Consider the following 22,908-nt stretch of genomic DNA (forward strand, 5'->3'; position numbering starts at 1 on the left):
TGCTTGATAGCTTTGCAATACAATTTATTCATTTCATGAACATATGATAGAAAATTCCAGTTAACTCAGAAAAATAAACCCCATTGTCCTTCAGCTCTGCAAGATACACAGACTCTAGCCGGGGCTCATGCTATTTCATAAACACTACAAATTTTGTTATAGTTTAACCTAGGTTTAATGTCATAGTTTTACTTTCGTATATATGTACCAAGGACACATGCTAAAAACCTCTAGAAAGAAAAGCTGTGATTATGCATGGTATCTTAACACTGATTAATGTCCACACTGCCCATATTAACCAAGGACATATGAGTTTCATGAGAACAAACGCAACACCTTTGAACAATGTTTCAAGGTGGAGGAGAACTTCCTAAATGAACAGGACACATATTATAGTCTTAATGGCTTGAGTTTAAAAGACTGTGTGTGGAAAGATTTGAGCATCATAAACATAAAGAATGACCAGCCTCAAACTATAAAGACAGAACCGCCCCTTTCAACGTTCGACAAGCCAGTCCTTGTGCTTGCTTGAGAGTGGGATACTCCCACTCGCTCGTTTCCCAGTGAAACCTGCACATGGAAGCCTTTGCGGTGGGGAACCCCTGCTAATATGTCTGTATTGAACTGGAAGGTCGTTTTTTTTCCAGCCTCACTAGTTTTCCAAAAGACTTCATTCCCCAAAGTCCAAATAATATAGGATACCACAGTCATTGCCAGTCAGGTGAAACCTAACTCCTCTGAACTCACTTGCTAGCATAGGCTATTTGCTTTTCAGTAAATGTTTATGAAGACACTTGGGCAGATCCCTCACAAGATCCATGCTGGCAGGGAGCTTCTTAGGGTAAAAGAGAGTTTGTCACCTCAACCCTTTTGTTGGGCACTCATACTTCTATCCTAAGAATCTCCCTCACTCAACTCCTCCGCATTCCATTCACACATCACATTTCCTGTGTGCGTGTCTCAGTCACAGCCTGTCATGTGTATAATGAATTGGGCCGATTTTTGCATGTGTACCTTGAAAGCAAATCACTCAGTAAAAAGTTAGCCTTCGTGAATTGATTTAATAACAAGCAAATTATTGCCAGATTTATTGAAGATTGAAAACTAATATGTTGCTAACTTTGGCTTTAAACACATTTATCAGATTTTAATATAAGTTTCATCGTGACCATCCCCTCTTGCTATTCATCATCAAGATACTGTCACATTTTTGGCACAAATGATTTATAGAGATGAGCATATTACATTTGTTGCAAAGCATATTTTTCCTTTAGTAAATTTGACTATTTTATCTGATGTAGAAGACTTCTCCATTTTTAAAGCCCATTCCTTAATTTCCTAAGTACCTAAAATGTAAATAATTAAAAACATAAAATTTACAGTAGATATGAAATTATTAATATTTATACTTTATATGTAACATTTATGCCAAATGTAGTGTTATAGCTACGTGTACCTTGACATACGGTTATGAGCAAATATTGCATGTTGCATTACATTAAAGAGTTATTTTTATATTGGGTATAGAAGGATAAGAAATAACATGTTGAATTTTTATTTTCAAAAGAGATGAAAAATCCTATAGTGCGCCTAAACCTGATCAGACTTTTATGACTAATCACAGTGCTGCATGCGTTGAGAGGCATTTTTTAACTTGTATTATATTTCATTATTTGCTGTCATTGGTTTTCTACTAGAGTAAGGTAAGTTGTCCTCACCGCATCTGTTCACTTTTTGAGTTTTACCAAAGCTAGCTGAGAATGTCTGCAGAGGACCCTTCACAAATGAAATTTTCTAGAAAAGCAGTTATCAGTGATACCGGGATGCATTGCCGGGATGGTCAACATCCAGGAAAGTTAGGCAAATTAAGGGAAGTCTGGGGTATTGGGTACGGCAAGGAAGGCTGGGGTACTGGAATTGGCAATCCCCCATTGGGCAAGTATGCCTGTTTCCGTAGTAGACACCCCTGAAGCACTCACAGTTAACAAACTCCTTATGAGGAAGTGGAATTAGAAATGTTTGCAGAAGGTCCCAAGACTGTAGTGAATGCCTTCCAAGAGATTTGCTGGGCAGGGCAAATGCATGAAGCTGCCTTCACTCACCAATTTTAATTTAATAATTGAAAGAGAGGCATAACTTCAGTCTTAACACTGTGGGTTCTGGATCCTGCCTGTTGGTAAGATGGGCCACCTTTCTGGTTGCCCTCTGCTGCATGACCTCCAAGAGTGAAGTTGGTTCTAAGTACTAAAACCATGTGCAGATGGGGTTAAGGTTTTTCATTTAACCCTGACAGTTCCCTGAGGTGTGTGGTCAAACATCATCCTCATTTCCCCTTAGCAGAAGAGAAATCTTATTGTTTGTTGTTTCATATATTTAAAAAATAACGAATTACTGATCAATAAGATGCCTAAATGTCTATGAGCTCAAATTCTTCTTATCCTCATCCCTTCCATATCCTTTAGAATTCACCTTTCAAATCGGATTAAATTTGTTTTTGTAATAATAAACGAGCTAATATTGTGATCCCAGGAATAAGTAATAGTTCAAAAGAACATGGGATCACAAATTCCTTAAAGATCTCACAACCACCACCATTTTCTATGCAGAATCAGGGATGCATTTTTCTAACACATCAATGGGAATTTCAGTCAGCATTTCAGTCAGCTGCTCACTCCCCCTTCTTTCAATGGATTGCCCTCGAAGAATTACTTAACAGACCTAGTTCTACCTACAACCGAAGCAACTGCCATGTCCAGTGCTAGAGTGTGCCCTGGAGTGAACGTCACTGCTTATATTGAACTTATAATAAAAATCAACCCTCCCTGTAGTTGCAGTGAAAAAGTGAATCTCGACAACTCAGTTGCACAATCTATTTGCATTGAAAGCAAGATTATACTCCCCCAAAATAGACCAACACAAGATTTTAAAATGTCCTTAAAACTCCTGTGATTGAAACTGCTCTAATACAGACTCTTGTAAGCTGCACAGTTTGGAAGACAGATTAGCTGCTTAATAGTCACACAGGGTTATTAAATGGGCCTAGAGTCAGACATGATTCTGTTATTACATTCCCCATGCTGCTTGAACAGGTTTATGAACTGTAAAAATCCACCTCATTAGACTTCAATGCAAATGACTCATAACCAAATTACTAGTTAGCTACAAGCATGCTTTGAAAGTGTGGCCGCTTAAATAAAATTATATGAACACTGGACATCTGACATAGATGTACTTCTATGTGCATATGAAGGTTCGTGGGGATTTACAGATATAGGACACGAACTGACTCGTGTGCCCAGTGAATTAGAGCATCCCCTAACTTAGCTATAAACCTCTTTGAAAAAAAATCCACAACCTGCTAATGTTCTTTCACATGAAGACAGAAATTTTAAAGCAGTGCCATAATGAAACAACTTCGCATAGAATTTGCTATCAGACTACTAACGTCAGTTAGAGTTAAGGATATCTGTTTTCACATCACTCAGATTTGCAACGAGATAACTGAGTATCCTGCTTGCTTGGGCTTTTTATGTAAAATATGTAACCATCTTAAATGTTCTTTGAGTACTTTGTCTTTGAACATGTTTTGACAGAATAACTTCATTGCTTTAACTCTGCAATTATTCCTTATAGTTAAAGAGTAATGACTTACAGCAGGAATCCAATCAGTAAGTCAACAAAGGTTCAATAGCATGCCTTGGCCACCCACAGGTCAAGCAAGAGGTGCACTGTTGTGCCTGGGGGTGGAGAGAAAAAGAAAAAGAAAGAAATCAGGGTTGAGGGGGTGCTGCGAGCACAAAAGCAAAGATAACACTGGAATAACAAGTAGAAACTGAGGACGCGCTGCTAGAGCATGGCCAGGGAGGCCGGTAAAGACTAGAGGCTTTGCGTAGGGGTGGATCAGGAGGAAGGACCTGGAAACGGCAGGGTTCGTCAGGAAGGGGACAGGCAATGCATGGTGTCACCAGCTCAGATGTCATTATGAGGTGTAAGCGTTATGGATAGTTCACTGATAAAAACCAAGCCAACCTCTGAGGGGAAATTTCCTGAGAGGGGTGTGTAAATCTATTGTATATGTGTGTGAGAGGCCTAGTACACATGCATGCAATCTTAGAGTTGTCAATAAGTGTAAACTGTCATAGCACTTCACAGCTCCTTTTCAGTGGAGAACAGAGATGCGGGAGTTGGTTTAGGGACCATGATGATAGTGCAGAGGACTCAAGGTGACCTTACATTCCAGCAGGAATCCAGGGGCAGTCCCAAGATGTAGCAAATAAAAATAGCAACAATCGTTTCTCCGATGCTTGGCTAGCTCAGTGCACTAGGTCACTGTCCATTTTTAAGATTTGACTTTATGGCAGCGGGAGTTACTGCTCAGAGCAGCTAATAAATATGGAATGCAGTTCCTTTATCCTTCCACTGCGGGATCAAAACCGATCAGTGTAGAGTAACATACATATCACCACCACGTGCAAGCAGAGAATGGGTGTGAAGGTACCGGAAATCAAAATCTAACATTTTTCTCAAGGGCTCAGAATAGATGCTGCTGCTTTAGAGCTATGTCTGTGTTTTCCTTCAGATTCTTATTTACTCACTAGGTAAAATTCCCTCACTTTAAAGGTTTCCACATTTTTTTTTACCTAAGTACAGTGTCTAGACAATATTGTTTAAAAAGCATCATTGTAAGCCTTTCCCTTTAGCCTGACTCAAGTCCATTTTGTGTTGCCCTTGATAGTAGAATCACATATCTTTCTCTCTCTCTCTCCATGTATTTGAGACCACATATTCAAGAGGCTTAATACATTTGAAGATATTGATAGATGTGTACTCAAACCACATATTGATGTCACATATAAATATATTACCCTTCAGGTCAATGTATGAAAGCACATTTCTTAACTCAATGATGTTACAGATCATGAAACTTAAAAAAAAAAATAGCTGAGAGTTAGGGCTCTGGAGACGGAGGGAGGAGAATCATAAGTACGAGGCCAATCTGCAAAACATATCAAAACCCTGTCTGAATAAAAAAAAAAAATCTATTTTTCGTGCCATAACATTAGTAGCTGTCACTGCAACTATTGTTTAATTTCCTAAGAGTCTTGATATCCATTTCAGTATATTAATCAGCTGTACATAGTATGTGGATGAGTATGTATGTATGTCTGTCTGTGTGTGTGTGTATGTGTGTGTGTGTGTGTGTGTGTGCGCGCATGTGTGTATGGGGAGAACATATAGATACAGATACAAATATGGTTGTATGTTCAGTTACACTTATCTTGGTGTTTTTATGAACTCCTTTCTTAGCATAGCATCCCTTTCACCAAGACATTATCAAATACAAACCCAGTTGCTCATTGAAACAGTCAATAAGCCCAACATCTCTTCTCCGTTGTGCGCCCTGAGAGAGAACAAACTAGGAAAGTCCAGCTCATTCTGCTATCCAATCTTTTGTTTTTATTTTAGCCCTTTAATCTTGAAATGAAAATGTTCACTAAAGTAACCAAATCTCTTTTGCTACTTGCTAAAGACGAGTGTAAATAAGGTAACAGGTACAATGCGTACACACCCTCCGGAACAGAGCTGACAGGGAGATGGTTTCAGGTTCTGAGAAGAAAGGGATTTCAGGGCCGGAGGTAGTGACGCAGACGCCAGGCTTGAACTATTCTGTCCCTCAGGTGGTGAAGTCAGCACGACTTCTGAACTCTGAAAATGTTCAAATAAATAGCGGGCCAAATAAATAGTAGGACCTTAGAACAGATCGCACGTTCAGTGACGGGACTTACATGCTCTTTCTCCTGTCCCTCCCCACCTGTACCCTTCTTGTGGTTTGTTTTTTTGTTTGTTTTGTTTTTTTTTTTAAACAGCACTCGCAAACAAAATTACATGATGAATTTTTCACGGCAACATGGGCTCAGGCACTTCTACAGCAGAAGACGAAGGTCGCTGAGGCGACACCCGTGAAGAATCCACGTGTGTTCCCCTCCCGGCACAGGAAGTGCTGCTCCCCAGTTGTCGAAACACCTCTCCCTGCACCCAGTATCAGGAGACATACCTGAAGGACTAACAGACAGCCCTTCAAGACCGAGTGCACACCGCTTCCCCACACTGTGAACTAATCCTGAGTGGCTTCTCTGCGTATAAGTAAATGTCTTTATGTCAGTGTGTCCGTGGAAATTGTGAGCTGTCGTAATATCAGTTACCGTGGCAGTATTGAGAATAAGGAATAGTTTAACAGGAAAAAAAAAAAGTTTAAGCACAACATTCTGAAGATTTTATGTTTAAAATGGCATCTTAGCACCGTATTTAACATTCTTGGTCACCGAGCTATTTAAGTAGACTGTATTTCAGCTTTGTATCTTGTTTTATATGAGTAAGTTATTGTTGTTTGTCTTTATGTATTCTCCTCTACAGTATAACACATTGAAACTGTATCGACTTGCTATGTTGCAATATTTTGCTGCTGGACTCTGTTCTACTCGTATTATGCAGAAAGTTAATTCAAATACCTATTCAAGATGATAGCTGTAAAGATACTGTTATCTCCTTTAATATGCTTTTAACATGTATGTTGATTTAGCATCATTTTGTGGATAGGAAAAACAATGTTTGAACTTCATATATTTTCTACTTAAAAATTGTGGATGAGCACCCTATCTCCTTCCCACAATGAAGTTCCCATTACCTTGTCTAAAATGATTTTTTTTAATGCTCCATGGCTGATTTATTAACAGTAACTGCCATTTTGTGTCTGTGGTAACAAAATGATTTGTAAAATGGTGGGTGTTGTTTTTTTTTCCATTGTGTTCTTCTCATGGGTTGTTTTCCCTGTGGGTCATATTCATACCTTCTGATGAAGTTGAGCCAATACCAGCAAAGTCTACTGGTCCTGTGTCCTCCGATTGGTGAAACAGAAGGTTGCACTCCAGGGTGAACCATGCTAAAAGCCCATGCTTAAATAAAAATTATGTCCAAAATCCATTCCCAGCTCGTTTGTATCCATTCTGTTTTCATTGTGTGTGTGTGTGTGTGTGTGTGAGAGAGAGAGAGAGAGAGAGAGAGAGAGAGAGAGAGAGAGAATTGTTGGATGGGCGTCAGGGAACACCTTGGGTCTTCATGATTTGAGACAGCCTATCTTGTTGCTCAAGGCTACACAGGCCAGTCTAGCTGGCTGTGATCTTCGAGGGATTCCCGTCTCCACCTTTCACTCTACCATAGATCCACGGGGATCACAGGTCCGTGACACCTCACCTGAGTTTTATGTGGGTGCTCGGGATCCAAACGCGGGTTCTCAAGCTTGCACAGCCAGCTCTTAATCTGCAGAGCCATTACCATAGCCCTTCATTTGTTTCTAATTAATTTTTACTTAGAAATTGTGAGCCAAATCACACTTGGATAAGACAGCAGATATTCCTATGAGTTTTTTGTTCCACCCCCTGTTCTGGCATTCACATGCAACACACAGGCTAGCGGAGATTCCAGGCAGATGAAGACCTACATGGGCATACACACACACAATGTGTGTGTGTGTGTGTGTGTGTGTGTGCACTCAGAAAGACAAAGGCAATTGAATGACAGTTCCAACTAATGGAATTGGCATAACTGGATAGCCAGGAGGAACATGAAATCCTATCGGTAACATGTCATATACAATAGAGAAAACTTCAAGTGCATCACACCCTAAATTTAAAACCTGAAGTTGTAAAATGTCTAGAAAAAAAAGCAAAGCAGGAAGATTCTGAGTTGGTCAGTGATGTCTTAGCCAGGAAACCAAAAATACATCAAATTTGTTGTATAAAAGGATAAATAAAAATGTTATCAAAATTACACTTTTCTGCTTTTTAAGCATTGGTTTAAGAATTGTTTTGTTTTAGATAGGGTTCTTTTGTGTAGCCTTGGCTGTCCTGAACTCACTCTGTAGACCAGGTTGGCCTCGAATTCACAGAGGTCCAACTCCTTCTACCTCCCCAAGTGCTGGAATTACAGGCATGTGCCACCATGCCGAGCAAAAGCATTGCTAATATAAGTAAAATAAAGGCTACAAAATGAGAGGATGTATTTACAAAACATATTTAGTAAAGGCATTTTTTTTTATCCAGAAGGTATCAAGTATTCAAAACTCATAAAATTTAAGAACACAGACCAATAAGCAAAATTAGGCAAAGAATTTTTCCACTTTAATAAACAAGGCATAAGAGAGGAAAATTAACATGCAAATACATTCAATATTGTCACAAAATTAAAACCACAGTGCGATACCACTGGACATTAATGAATATATTTTTATTCCAAATATTACCAAAGATATAAAAAGATCAGAACTCTCTTACGCTGATATGAGGAGAAATCACGCAGGTCATCTGGGAAAGCAGTTCTCAGTGACCTAAAAGCTAAGTACATGCCTTGCATATGGCTCAGCAAGTCCACTCAGAGGATTTACTCAAGAGAAATGAAAACTCCAAGCTGTTTACTTGTAATGAAGGAAGGAAGAGTGATGCTAAGACAACTTACACGCAAATGAAAAAGTTAAACTAGGTCCCTGGTTTAAATTTAGAGCATTACAGCAAAACCCAAAAGAAAATACATTAACAGGGGTGTGGGAAAAGGATAAAACATTACACAAAACATACATAGCTCAAGGAAAAGACTCGGGGGAGGGGTGCCGATGGCTTGGATCTGAAATGTTCCTCACAAGTTCATGTTTTTAATCAGGCATGCCTCAACTAGTGGTATGTTCTGCTAACTTTGAGGGGCCTAGCTGAAAAACAGGCCATGGCAGGGAAGGACTTGAGGAGTCTGTCACCCCTGGCTACTTTCTGTCACTCTCTGCTTCCTGACCCACCATAACACACACTGTTCTGCTTCTCCATGTCACCCTGATAGATGGATCCCTCTGGAACCATGAGCTGAAGCACATACTTCCTCCTTGTTTCTGTGAGTTTCTTTGGTCACGCCAAGGCAAAGCTAACTGGTTTAGAAAGTTGTTCTCAGTGGGGCCACTGCTTTGAGCAAACATTGGCAAAGTTGGAGGTCTCACAATACCTGACCCCAAATAGTACTACGGAACCACAGTGACAAAAACAAAATGTTACTAGCACAGAAACAGACGCGTAGACCAATGAAACAGAGGAGCCAGAAGGAAATGCACAGCTGTGTATTTTTGTTCTAACTTGCTTCTCCTGTGGCAAAACAGAACAAATCCAGCTTGTGGAGAAAATGGTTTAACTTACGGATTACAGTCCGTCATGGAGGGAAAGCCGACGGAAGGAGTCGAGGCAGTAACCTAGAGGTGGAAGCTGAAGCAGAGACCATGAAGGCGTGCTGCTTATTGGCTTGCTTCCTCTGGCTAACTCGACTATTTTTCTTATACAGTCCAGGCCCAAGCTGCCCAGGGAAGGCACCCCCACAATGAGCTGGACCCTCCTGCGTAAGGAAATGCCCCACAGACCATCCCCACGTGCCAGTGTGATTGTTGCAATTCCTCAACTGAATTTTCCTCTTCCTAGATGACCCTAGCCCCTGTTAAGCTCACAAAAATAAACAAGCAGCAATAGAGCCTCGTCAACCTGACACACAAACTGTTAAGCCACGATCACATATAACATTAATAGCACAATATAAAATGTAGTCCAACCTCAAAAGCCCAAGTCTTTATAAAAAGTTCAGTGCTTTAAAACTTCAAGTTAAAGTTCCAAAATCTCTTGACTGTGGGCTCCAGTGTAATCTGAAATAAGCTGTACGCTTTACTTCAAAAGGGAACGGGGGAAAAAAAACAGACTATAATTGAAAATCCGTTCAAAGCCAGGCAAACAGTTTGCTGTTCAGCATTGGCTACTTACGATTTTTCTAGGCTCCGATGGGTTTAGGCAGCCCCACTTCTCTGGGTCCATCATCCACAACACACATGGTTTATCTCATAGGCTCAGGCCAGCTCCGCTCAACACGGGCTGCTGTCCTTAGTGGCCATCTGAGCATCACCGGTCCACCATCCAGGGTCTTCGCTGCCACTGAGACTGCACCCTCACCACTGACCTCTCCTGGCCTCTCCAGGGACTCCAACTCCGCCACGCCACACGGTGCCAAGCCTCTGTTTTCTGTCCATGCACCCCTTCATTCCTACAAAATCCATACCATCTTGGAGACCCTTAGTTACTTCCAGGTTCACCTTCCTGTTTGAGATGCAGCCTTGCTACCTCCCCTTGGCAATAGCTTCTATGTGCTAACGCTGTGAGAAAATGCTTCTCGGGACATTTCACCTGGGTGCTGCTGGTCTCTCACTATTCATAGCTGAGTTTTCAGTCCCAGCTAACCAGCATAAATTCTTCCAGTAAAGCAAGGATCTCACTGCCATAGTGTCTTAATTCAAATATATCACACAAATGGCCCCGACAGTATTCCCCCTGAAATGTCATTCTCAAGCCAGACCTCTGTTGTCTTCATTGCTGCCAGCATTCTTATCTCCTGAGGCCCCGCAGAATAGCTCATTATGCTCTGAGAACTCCTAATGACTTTTCCAGCCCAACGCTCCGAATCCTTCAACAATCATGGCCCCAAAAAACATAAACAGGTCCATCATAGCAATACCCCTTGGTACCAATTTCTGTCCAAGTTTACTTCTCCATCGCTGTGATAAAACAGAAGCCAAAAACAAACTTGGAAAGGAAAAGGTTTATTTGGCTTACAGGTTCATCCTGAAGGGAAGCCAAGGCAGCAACCTGGGCCGGGAACTGGCGCAGAGCCCATGAAGGAATGCTGCTTGGTTGCTTGCTTCCTAGGCCTCGCTCACCTACTTTTCCTACACAGCCCAGGTCCACCTGGGTACAGGTGACACCACCCACCGTGGCCCTGCCCGCCTACATCAGTTAGTAATTTTAAAATGCCCCACTTCCGCGCCATAGGCCAATCTGATGAAAGCAATTACTCAACTGAGCTTCCTTCTTCCCAAGTGTAATCTGATGCAGTCACCGTGGAAATTTGTATGGTGACAAATTTCCTCAAAAAAAAAAAAAAGAACAGATAAAAATATGGTCTAGAGAAGTATCTCAGTTTTTCTTAATTTCAATTAATTAGAAACAATTACTGTGTATCAACAAGAGAAAGGATGTTACTATTTGTATAATAAAATATAATATGGCACAGATTATACCTATCAAATAAGTGGCACAATTGCAAATGACATAGTACGTGTCATGGTAAAATGTCATTTATCAATTTTAAAATTTGCAAATGAATACAATACATTGCTAATGAAAGCTTGCATGGCAAAGGTATAAAACCAGGTGAGGGAATAAGTGTAAATACAGCAAGTATACCAGGTAGAGGTAAGATAAAAAGAGCCAGCTAGCAAGATAGCTCAGTGCTTCACAGTGCTTGCTGCTCTCGAGAAGGACCCCAAGTTAGTTTCCCAGCACCAACAGTGAACATCTCATAACTGCCTGTAACTCTAGCTCCATGGCACCTGAGGCCCTCCGCTGGCCTCAGTGGACACCTGTATACACATTTGAATACACACAGAAACATACATACACGTAAATAAAAATATTTCTTCAAAAACTGGAAAGGACACGTAAAAGGCATCTTGTCTTTACATTTTCAGAATGCTAACATTTAATGAGTTACATACATGCAAAAGCTTTGTGTTGTTATCTATTTCTATGTAAGGATAAAATATTATAGCAAAAAAAAAAACAAAAAAACCAGAGGATCCAAGTGAAGAACAATGCAGAGTATTCAAAACACAGCTAGCGTGGGTCCGTGGCAGAGGTGTAGATCACTGAGACTTAGGTGCTTATATGTCTGGGCGACCGGCTCCAGTGTCGCTGAGAGAATGCAGGATGAGAGGTGAAGAGGGATTTAATCAAGAGGTGGCCATTGGGAAGCTACGGGAAGGGGTTAAGCAGACGTTCTTGTAGTCTGCCCTAATGAAAACAAAATCGCTGGTGTTAGAAAGGAAGCTGGGAAATCAGAATTAATCAACAACATCTGGGGAAACGGCCAGGAAGTCACCCTAAACTGTTAACAATTTTACTAGGTTTTTTTTTCCTCAGATGACTTCAAATTCCTCTCATATTAAAGATGATAGCAAAAACAAAATGCACACATTTATTGTTCAAAAGAAAAACAATCTCTGTTACTGAGAGAATTCCACCTAATTGTGTTTTTTTTAAAAAAGAGACTTCTTACTGTATCTCCCATTTAATCCTTTGGGTACTTATTATACATGAATTTTTATAGTTCTTTTTATTCAGCCGTGGATGGAAATTGATGCTGCTTTCTTGACTGTGGCAGGCTGTCCAGTGACAATGGGAAACCCCGACACGCTCCCATGGCCTTATTACCTGCTCTTGTGTCTGGCCCCATTCTTCCAGATTACTGTCAAAGCAGCAGAAGAGAAGTTCAGCCTAGAAAATGGAGCTATAGAGAGTAGAGTATCATGTGGGGCTGTGTAAATGAGTAATAAAAGGCGCAGAACATTGTGTAGGAAATCTCACCTTAGTAAACCAAGAGACGGGAACCCAGCTCACACCGAGGTTATTACAGTAGCCCCTTACTGTCCGGGCTCACAGAAAGCACACGCGCTGCGATGAGTTAGACACCTGTTTGTGTGTCTGTTACTCTTGTGCACAACTGTGCATTTGATGAGCAGGTCAATAGTCAACCTCATGTCATCAACCTCTCTTCCTCTCTCTCTCTCTCACCCCTCTCTTTATGTGAATGCATGCATGAGTGTGCATCTCTATCTCTCTGTGAGTCCTTCTCTGTCTTGGTGTCTCTGTCTCTCCCTCTGTTTTTCTCTCACACTCTCTTGCTTGATCTCTCTCTCTCTCTCTCTCTCTCTCTCTCTCTCTCTCCAGAATTCCTCATTGGCCTAGACTTTTCCAAGCAGTCTAGACTGGGCTGATCGATGAGCCTGAGTGATCCACAGCTCTCCAACTCCCCAGCACTGGGATTAGAACAGCATAATGCCATGCCTAGCTTTTTTTTTTAATGTGGATCCTTAATATCAAATTCAAATTTTCATGCCAGCAATACAAGCACCTTACAAATTGTCATCCCAGCCACAAGACCACAAGACAGTCATTTTTAACTCCTCCACAATCTATCAGAAACTAAACCACTCCCTTAAAGGCTGGGGAAGAACCCAGGCATTCTGAATCCTAACACAATCCCTTCCATGTTCATACTTTCAGTAATTTGAAGTTAATTCCTTGATATTCCTCTTAATGTCCTAACTATAACAAATTACCTAAATGTTAGTATCCTTTATGTTCTGATATTGGTTAAAAAAAAAAAAAAAGCAAAAGAGGATTGTTCTAGGCACTCAATAACTATTCCTCAGCACCACACATCTCCTCCTCTGTCAAAACCAGTGTTGTGGCAATATTTCATCATTCAAGTTAGTTTCCCTCAACCCATGCCATTCTCAGTGCACTCTGATTTGAATGGCCTCACCATCAGCCTATCAAAACACCACGCTGATATCAAATAACATTGACCTTGTGGCTCAGCTTTGACAGCGTTGGCCAGAGTTCCCCTCTGTTACTTTTCTCCCTTCCTGTCGTGCAGTTTGTGCAGCACCGAGACGCTCCAGCTCCCATGGGAGCTTAGGTAGCCCACAGCTCAACTGACCAATACCTTGGAGTAGAGCTGACTGTGGCTAGAGAAATTGGATGCCTATGTCGTCCTGTAAAGCCATTGGGATATATATACACAGCGAGTCGTGAAGCTGTAAAAGAGAACAAGGAAGATGTCTGAGAGGTGAGGTGAGATGAAGTGACTTCCCTAACATATGGGTACGTGGAAGATGCTAATTGCATAAGGGCATGGAGGGCATCTCGCCTTCTGTGTCCTTTAGCTGTGCAAAAGGAAACACAGGGAGAATAAGCCAGAAGGTTCTGAGGTTGTTCACTCAGAGCATCAGGTAGAGAAGGTGGAAAGAAAGGGGTGGAGGGGGCGCTTCTGAGTCTGTGTGCCATTTTCACTGTTTAAATCATGTTAACCTTCTACGGATTCAAAGACTTAAAAATAAGGGTGTTGTAGGTGGCAATTAATATTTACTATTGATATATCTTTTAGTTAATCTGTGGTTAGTCCTAAACAGCTGTATACCTAAATCACCACACAGAGACTGGGATTTATTTAATTAACCTAGATCACAATGCTGGGCAATAGTTACTCCATCCTAAACCTCCAAGCCCTCACAGTTTCCTAACATTTAGATTCACCCATTATACTTGCTTTTTGTGAAATCTTAGGTCCTGTCCATCTCTCCACGTAGTTCCAAGACCTCTCCTCCTGCCTCTGCAATCCCAGCTTCTCTGAATCCCACTCCTTCCTATCCTCTGGCTCCTCCCCTCTCCCTCCTACTCCTTCCTCTCCATTGCTCAACATTGTGGCTGGTTATTTTATTTTGGTATGTTTACACAAAGTTGAGACAGGTGATGCTTAGAATAAGTATCACAATGCAATGTCCAGATTGAAACCAGAGAGTTGGGTAGAGAAATCAGCATTTGAATGAACAAGGGTAAGGTGTATACATTTCAAAAGAACATTATACCAACATAAGGGACTGGAGAGATGGCTCAGGTCCTGAGTTCAGTTCCCAGCACCCAAGTCAGGAAGTTCCCAACTGCCTGTAATTCCAGCTCCAGGGATCAATGCCCTCTTCTGGCTGCCACAGGTATATGCACACACATGGAATACAGACACAGACATACATGCATACTCTAAAATAAAACGTAAATCTTCTACTTAAAAAAGCAAGCCCTATATTATATGTCTAATATCCACTTATAAGTGAGTATATACTCTGTGTGTTTTTCTGCTTCTGGGATACCTCATTCAGGATGATCCTTTCTAGTTCCTACCATTTGCCTGCAAATTTCATAATTTCCTTGTTTTTAATTGCTGAGTAGTATTCCATTGTGTAAATGTACCACAATTTCTGTATCCCTTCCTCCATTGAGGGACATCTGGGTTGTTTCCAGGTTCTGGCTATTACAAATAAAACTGCTACAAACATGGTTGAGCGAATGTCCTTGTTGTGTACTTGAGCATCTTTTGAATATATGCCTAGGAGTGGTATAGCTGGATCTTGAGGAAGCACTATTTCTAACTGTCAGAGAAAGTGCCAGATTGATTTCCAAAGTGGTTGTACAAGTTTATATTCCCACCAGCAGTGGAGGAGAGTTCCCTTTTCTCCACATATAATATAGGATAAACATATCTGTACACCTAAAGAAACCAATCAAGAAGGAGGATTCTGGCTAAGATGCTCAATCCCTATTCAGAAAGGCAAAGAGGATGGACATCAGAGAAGGGAGAAAACAGGGAACAGGACAGGAGCCCACCACAGAGGGCCTCTGAAAGACTCTACCCTGCAGAGTATCAAAACAGATGCTGAGACTCATAGCCAAACTTTGAGCAGAGTGCAGGGAATCTTATGAAAGAAGTGGGAGATAGTAAGACCTAGAGAGGACAGGAGCTCCACAAGGAGAGCAACAGAACCAAAAAATCTGGGCACAGGAGTCTTTTCTGAGACTGATACTCCAAACAAGGACCATGCATGGAGATAACCTAGAACCCTTGCACAGATGTAGCCCATGCAGTTCAGTGTCCAAGTGGGTTCCACAGTAATAGGAACAGGGACTGTCTCTGACATGAACTGATTGGCCTGCTCTTTGATCACCTCCCCCTGAGGGGGAGCAGCCTTACCAGGCCACAGAGGAAGAGAATGCAGCTACTCCTGATGAGACGTGGTAGACTAGGATCAGAAGGAATGGGAGGAGGACCTCCCCTATCAGTGGACTGGGGAAAGGGCATAGGTGGAAAAGGAGGAGAGAGTGTGGGATTGGGATGGGAGGGGGGAAGGAGGTACAGGGGGGGATACAAAGTGAATAAACTGTAATTAATAAAATGTAATAAATAAAAAAATTTTAATTTTAAAAAAAGAGCAAGCCCTTCCAGACGGTGGTGGCACACACCTTTAATCCCAGCATTCAAGAGACAGAGGCCGGTGGATCTCTGTGAGGTCAAGGCTAACCTGGTCTACAGAGCAAATTCCAGGACAGCCAAGACTACACAGACAAACCCTGTCTCAATTTAGAAAAAAAAATTAAGAAAAAAAGATGGGTGGGCCCAGTGCCTGAAACTCAAACTGTTGTTCATGGTGATTTTAGGGTTCCGGGTGCTGCACCAGCAGTAATGTTTAACCTATCCATCTACTTCAGTTCTACACAACTGGACTCTCTAACGGCCCAAAGACTTCTGATCAGCTCAGAGCTCCTAAACCCAATTCAGCATCATTAGCCAGGTCCACGGGTGCTGCATCTGCACTTATAGCTTCAGAAGCGTTAAGCTACAGGGCAAACATGTCACAAGCCAAACTCAAAATGACAAAAGCCAAACTCAAAATGACAAAGGCCGAGTTCAAGACAACTGACAGCAGAAATGCATGTCACGACAGCCAATTTCTCCTTGGAAAACTTCTCCACAAGGGCTTGTTCTGAGGTGGCCAAAAGCCTAACGGGGGAAGGGAGTGTTAGAACATAGCAGATTCCTGAGTGTCGCCCTGATGTACTTGAACAGAGCATCCTTCCTTTGGAACAAGAATTTGCAGCTGTTCCTCTGATACAGGATCCCAGCCACTGGCCACCCCAGGCAGGCAGTCTGGTTTCCTTGTGAAGGGCAATTGGCATCTCTAAGCACTCTCTCCAGCTTTAAGAGGGCTGCCACAGTTGGTCATGTCACTACTGCCTGCGACCTCAGAAATGCACAAATCAAAACAGCAGTGTTTCTGATGAGCCAATCGTAAGCCTTGCTAAACCACAGAAGCAGAGCTGCCTGTATATAGAAATCATGTCCTCCCTTGCTGTGTCGGCTGCTGGCACCCGGGCTTGCAAATCCTGGCTGGAGGAAATTAAACAGACCGGTTCCTTCTCCCTCCTTTCTCTTCCATTCCTCCTTTCTCTTGAACAAAGTAACATGGTAATCTGCTTCAAACAGAACAGCTGCTTTATAAGTTCTCACTCCAGTGCCTGCTGTCCCATGCCCACGCGCTGTCCCATGCCCACGGGTCACTATTAGCAAGTAAAGTGTTCCTCAAAGGCAGCCCATCAAAGCTTAAAGAAAAGCCCCTTCAGTTGTCATCCTCCCTACAATGTAGAACCAGCCAATGCCCGAGTCAGCTAACGATTATATTTTTTTTTCACTTACATAATATCAAGCCACACTTTCTATTGATTGCCCCTGCAGCCCCCTTAAAGCTGTTCAAACCCTATGCAGACAAATTCGCCAAGCAGGGAATGAAAGCAGGTGTCAGCCCATGGGCGTGCAGGTAATTTTACCCAGGTCTAAGTTTCCCAGTGCATCTTAGAGAGTTCTGGGCTTTTGAGAGGAGACCTGTGGAGAGCAGGGAAGCCCACATCCCGGCCTCTGAGGCGGGGCGGCTCGAGTTACTGCTCCAGCACAGGCTAGCCACCTGTGCCTCCTCGGAGAGCTGGAGAGCTCCGCAACTAAGCCCTGAAGTGCTGTACACAGCAGCGGCGGCTCCGCCCTGCGCAGCCCCGGCAGCGCTGGCTGGTGGCGGGTGAGTACTGGTGGCCAGGGTCCCAGGAGCTCTGAAGGGGACCTAGAGCTCACCAGACCCTGGGCCTTGACTGTCACTGCCTCTCCTGTGGGTCTATCTCTCTGCCTGATGCTTGCTGTCTTCTCCCACTAATGGCCAGTCCATCTGACTGTCTATGCCCCTGTCGCAGGTTCTCAACAGGGGAAGGTTGACAAGATGTGCTTTTATCTATAAACTTTCTGAAACCCCCGTACTTTTGAGGTCTCTTTGATCCTCACCTTGTTTTCATCGTTTCCAGTACAGCCTGAGCTGGCCTTGTCTTCTGCTTGCCTCATGGTGGCCAGCATCCAGGGCCCCTCTTAGCTCTAGCCTGTCTGTCTCCACTCATCTCCCCTCTGGAGACCAGCTCCCTAAAGTTTAGTCGGGTGGACTCTGCTAGCACCTGCATTTCCAGGTTCCTGGACTCCCAGAGTGGCCCCTCTGCTCTATACTCAATAAAACATGAACTTCACTAAACTTCCCAGTTAGGGACGTGGGCTGCTATGAGCTTTCCTGCCCTGAAATGCCATGTTGGTCTCTTGCCCAAAAATCCTATGCTCAGTAAATCACTTAGATGGCAGCTGTTCTACTATAGTGTGGCTCAGAGGTGGTTGATGAAAGCCCTTAGCTTTCAACAAATTTTACCGGTATTAACTCTGCCCCCTTTTGCCTGCCCATGGGCCAATCTCTGCCTGGGACACAGGCTGGATGGACATTCTTGGTGAGCTAGCATGGTAAGATAGAAAAACTGCCAGGATCTTTTGGTCCTGGTCAGACATGAAGAGGAGTTAAGGGAGACACCTTCCCACCAGGGAGAAGTCTTGTATGGTACCACTGGAAGTAGAACAAATAATAGTGATGTTGATGATGATGATGATGATGATGATGATGATGATGATGATGATGATGATGATGATGATGGAAAGTCATCAACAACCAATTTGTGAAACAATTCAGCTGTTTTGTATCGGATATTATCCACCAAGAGTATCCAAAATTTGACATTATGATATGACTTTGACATCTATTAACATGTTGAGCCTCATTCTTTACTGTCTTGAGATGTGTGAGGCCCATGGGCCTATAGAGTAAATTCACTGGAAGGCCTAGGTACCAGCAGAGCATGGAAATGGAGGGGAATCTGAAATGTGCAATAGGAAGTCTAAGCATTTAAAAAATAAGAACAAAATGTAAATTTGTTGGGGGAGGGCTGGGGGCTAAAGTCAGGGTCTGTCACAAGCAAGCTCCTACCCTGGCTAAAACACACTCATGCCAGGGTGTGCCAGGGTACCCTTCTAAGGATGGGAGCAGAGAACTGCCTTGGATCAGGAGACCTGAGCAATGGGAGGGAATGAAAGTCAAACCAGTTTGGGTCAGAAAGAAACTGAAGAGTCAAGAATTCCTGGGTAAGGTTGCTCTGGCCGATACCTTAAGCGCACTGCTGGACGCCTTCTGGTCGGTTACGTAACACCAGGAGCCCCATTTTGTCGCCCAGCACTGCCTTTTTCTCTCCTTACCTACTCTGAAACTAGACAGAGTTACACGGTCCTCATTAATTTATGAGTGATACCAAAAGAATTGACGCAATCCAAGTATTTCAGTGTCCTCCGTGTAGAGGCATCTTGCTAAGCGCTGACGACTAATGGCTGGGGGACCGACTGGGGGACCTCCGTCTTAGCCGAGTGGAGAGCTGTAGATGCAAGTTTGAGCAGCCTGTTTGACTGACAATCCAAATCAGTTTTCAGCTCATGTGCAATGCCTTCTGGATAGTGTACTGCACCTTGTGATAACTTTTTCTGCCCTTGCATATGTCAATGATTCCAAAGAGAACAGTTTTCTAGGACACAGTCTGGTGTTTTCATTGCCATTAACACAGTTAAAATCAATGGGAAAAGTGAGGAAAATATGCTTTTCCATTGCTTTGCTTTGTGAACTCTTGAAACAAAGTCCAAATGGACACATTTGATCTTCCAGGGTCTCTCTCGATTTCATGAAATGTTTTCTTTTATTTTTTTTTTGAGATACAGTCTCATGTAGCCCAGACTGGCTTCCAACTACATAGCCAAGGGCCTCCCAAATGCTAAGATTACGGGGATATGCTGCCATGTCCAGCTTCTGCCGCTTTGGGGATCAGACCCAGAAACAGAACCTCCTAGGCTCTTGAGTAAGTTGTCTATGAAGGAGGTGTACCAACTGTATCATTTGTGAGACTAAAAAAGGCTGGTACTTTGTAATGGACCAAGATTGCTTTTTATGTTAGCAGCATCCCCCCACCACCCGGTCTCATGCCTCCTACGTAACTGAGGCAGGCCTTGAGCCCCCTGTCCTCCCACTTCCGGCTCCCAAGTGCTGGCATTACAAGTGTGCCCCACCACGACCAATGCTTTCACATTTGTGTTTTTCCTGCTCCCATGAAAGATTCACTCCCAGTAGTGGGGCCCCATTTGAGGGAACAGTTTCTCACATGGAATCCTGTCCTAATGAATATGAGAGTAACTGGGCTCAAAAATTGAACTGCTGGTAATTCAAGCCTCTAATCCCAGCTACTCTGGAAGCTGAGACAAAAGTATCACAAGTTTGAGGTTAACCTCAACAGGTTAGGAGACCCTGACTTAAAATAACTAAAGAAAGGTACCTAGGGGTATAAGTGCATGTTAGACCACTATAAAGCTCTGGGTTTGATACACACTAACACACACACACATACACTGAACCTTGTCTCTCACACACACACACTCACAGTTTCTCTTTAAGAAAAAATATTCATTTTTTTAATATCATGTAAGTATCATATGCCACATAAACCACTGTGACAACAGTGAGTATGTCTTACTACGGAAGGGAATGGGTTCATTATGAATGGCAATGGCTGAAGAGATTGCACAGCAGGTAAAGGTGCTTGCTCCCAAGCCTTCCAGCCAGATTTGATCCCTGGAATTCATATGATAAAAAGAGGGGACCAACTCCCACAAGTTGCCCTCTGACTTCCAAGCTATACGGTTATACTATGGCCTATGTGCCCTCCCCCAACACACGAAAGAAAGAAAGAAAGAAAGAAAGAAAGAAAGAAAGAAAGAAAGAAAGAAAGAAAGAAAGAAAGGAAGGAAGGAAGAAAGAAAGGAGGAAAGGAAGGAAAAGGAAGGAAGGAAAGAAGGAAGGAAGAAGGAAAGGATAAAAAAGAGAACAAAATATTCTGGCCATAGTTTCCTTCAGAAACTGTTGGGTTACTTTTCCTTTCTTCTTTGCACAGGGGAGGGTGAACAGTCCCTTTTCCAGCCCTCAACAGTTGACTGCCCTGTGCCTGGAGTTCCCAGCTGGCTTTCCATCCCCTGCACCTTGTGCTATACGTTGGATCTGGGTGAGTAAAAGGCTCCCTGGAAATACCTGTGAGCAGGCCATAGGTAGCAACAGCGTGTGCCTGAACCAAAGGAATCCTTACGTTTGCCATAGGCCAGGACCACACTGCTACTTTGAAGGAAAGTGTGAGAGCAAACCAGAGCTTGCTCTGTTGAACTTAGATCAGGATCAGGCTAACTATTTTTAGAGATCCGTCCTCTTTGACTTAACCCTGTTCTGGTGGCAAGTTAGTGGCTAGTGGCCAACTCCGCCATATCATGGGTAGAAGTCACTGGATGGGTAAATCCATGGCTTTAATCCAGTAAAGCTAGGCATGTGCACTCGGGTGAGTCCCAGTTCTGTGTGTAACAACAGGACAGCATACAGGACCAGTGGCTCCCACCACTTATGGAGAATTCCATTGTGCTTATATTGCCTAAGAGTTTACTTTAAAACTAAAGTATTATTTTTAGAGCAAATATTTTGATTTTGTTGGCCTTGTAGTCCAGGTGTCTCTAGTTTTTTAAAAAGAATTTGAAGAAATAGTAATGTCAAGTCAAGGCAATGTATCCAGGCACAGGGCTACGCTTTCTCTGCTCTCTCCTCCCACAATGCTTTTGCTGAGTTCTCACCTTCCCATCTCTTTTGATGGGTGAAACTCTGCCTATCTGCATTGATCAGCTGTTCTGAAAGGCCCCCGGCATGATAACATCTCTCCTCTGGGTATCCATGCCAGTGTTTAATAGCCTCTTGAAACTGCCTAGAAGTGATCTGCAGTTGTGAGGTGGGGAAGAGAGGTGTCAGCAAGGAATAAAGATAATCACCTCGATTGTAGCTGAAATGTGAGTTTCTGTGTCCACGCTGAGATAAAAAGTGATCCTCACACCTTTCTCAAGTAGCCAGAGACTATTGAATTACCAGAGCAGGACAGGAAAACAAGAGCACATTGCTTACCTTACTTACTTTTGTGACCTGATCTCCTGGCCATTACATTGTAATTTCTGTAATTTTCACTCTTGAAAAAGTATTCCTTGATTTTCAGGTAACTTACTGAAGTGTGACTCATTATCTTCATTTTATCCTACTCTTCATCCTCCTCTGTTCCTTTCTTCATGTCCCAAGTTACCTAGAATACAAAAAGAAAAAAAAAAAGTGTATATCTAAAACTGTCAAATTAGTACAAGAAAGAAAGATTCAAGCTGACAAACTATCAAAAAGGAAAAAGAACCCAAGTAAGAGTCAGGTAGGCCAGTGGCAAGGAACTACACTCCCCAACGCTTTGTTCTACAGCTTTCCCATTCCACCTGTGTTGGGAAAAGTAGGCTTATGAGTCTCGATCCTTTGTGCTCCCTGTGGGCTTCCGTACACAGTGTGTGGAGCACAGCTCCATGGATAACCTAGTAGCCCAGACACACCTGATTTGACCAGAAGGCCAATCCCAGGGTCCTACCTAATTCTTGAGGATGTCTTGGTTAGAGGACTTTTTTTTTTTCTGGAGTGGGAATTTACTTGCAGTGAAATAAATTCCTTAGCTGATACCAGAAACCTAAGACCTACAGGACCTGCTCACCCTGACTCTTCCAGCCACCATTAAAGACAACTCCAGGACAGGATTCATTTGATTAGCTTATTGCTACTCATTAGATGTCACATATTGAGCATAGGCTGATTCACTATTTCCCAACTGATTCTTTACCAGCTTTTACAGTGAACCAAGAAAAGAACAAAAGCACTAGAAAAAGATGGATTTGTCACCATAACTTCACTGGAAACCTTATGATTATTAAACCCAAAGGCATATTCATATGCTTTTTACGAGCATTTGTCTTCCCATACATCTAATGTGTTAAAGATTGTGCACACAATTTGGCTGTCTTAGTTCTTAAGATTATCTTTAAATTATTTTTTAATCTTTTATTCAAAACATTGAAATTTTAGTCCCAGGACACAGGGAGGCAGTCACAGGC

The 22,908-nt window shown here is 42.6% G+C and overlaps 1 protein-coding gene across 1 annotated transcript in view; it reads left to right on the top strand.

Moving 5' to 3' along the window:
* Window positions 1-6,981, top strand: part of Reln (reelin) — a 423,857-nt gene extending 416,876 nt beyond the window's left edge. Inside the window, exons 61-62 of the mRNA XM_055612891.1 lie at window positions 1,698-1,703; window positions 5,868-6,981. Coding sequence (XP_055468866.1) covers window positions 1,698-1,703; window positions 5,868-5,964 — 103 coding nt within the window. The 3' untranslated portion in view covers window positions 5,965-6,981. The remainder of the gene's footprint in view (window positions 1-1,697; window positions 1,704-5,867) is intronic.
* The last annotated feature ends 15,927 nt before the right edge of the window (window positions 6,982-22,908 follow it).

This window comes from Psammomys obesus, unplaced genomic scaffold (assembly GCF_907164565.1).
Source record: "Psammomys obesus unplaced genomic scaffold, mPsaObe1.curated_primary_1811, whole genome shotgun sequence".
In the NCBI taxonomy this organism is placed as follows: Eukaryota; Metazoa; Chordata; class Mammalia; order Rodentia; family Muridae; genus Psammomys; species Psammomys obesus.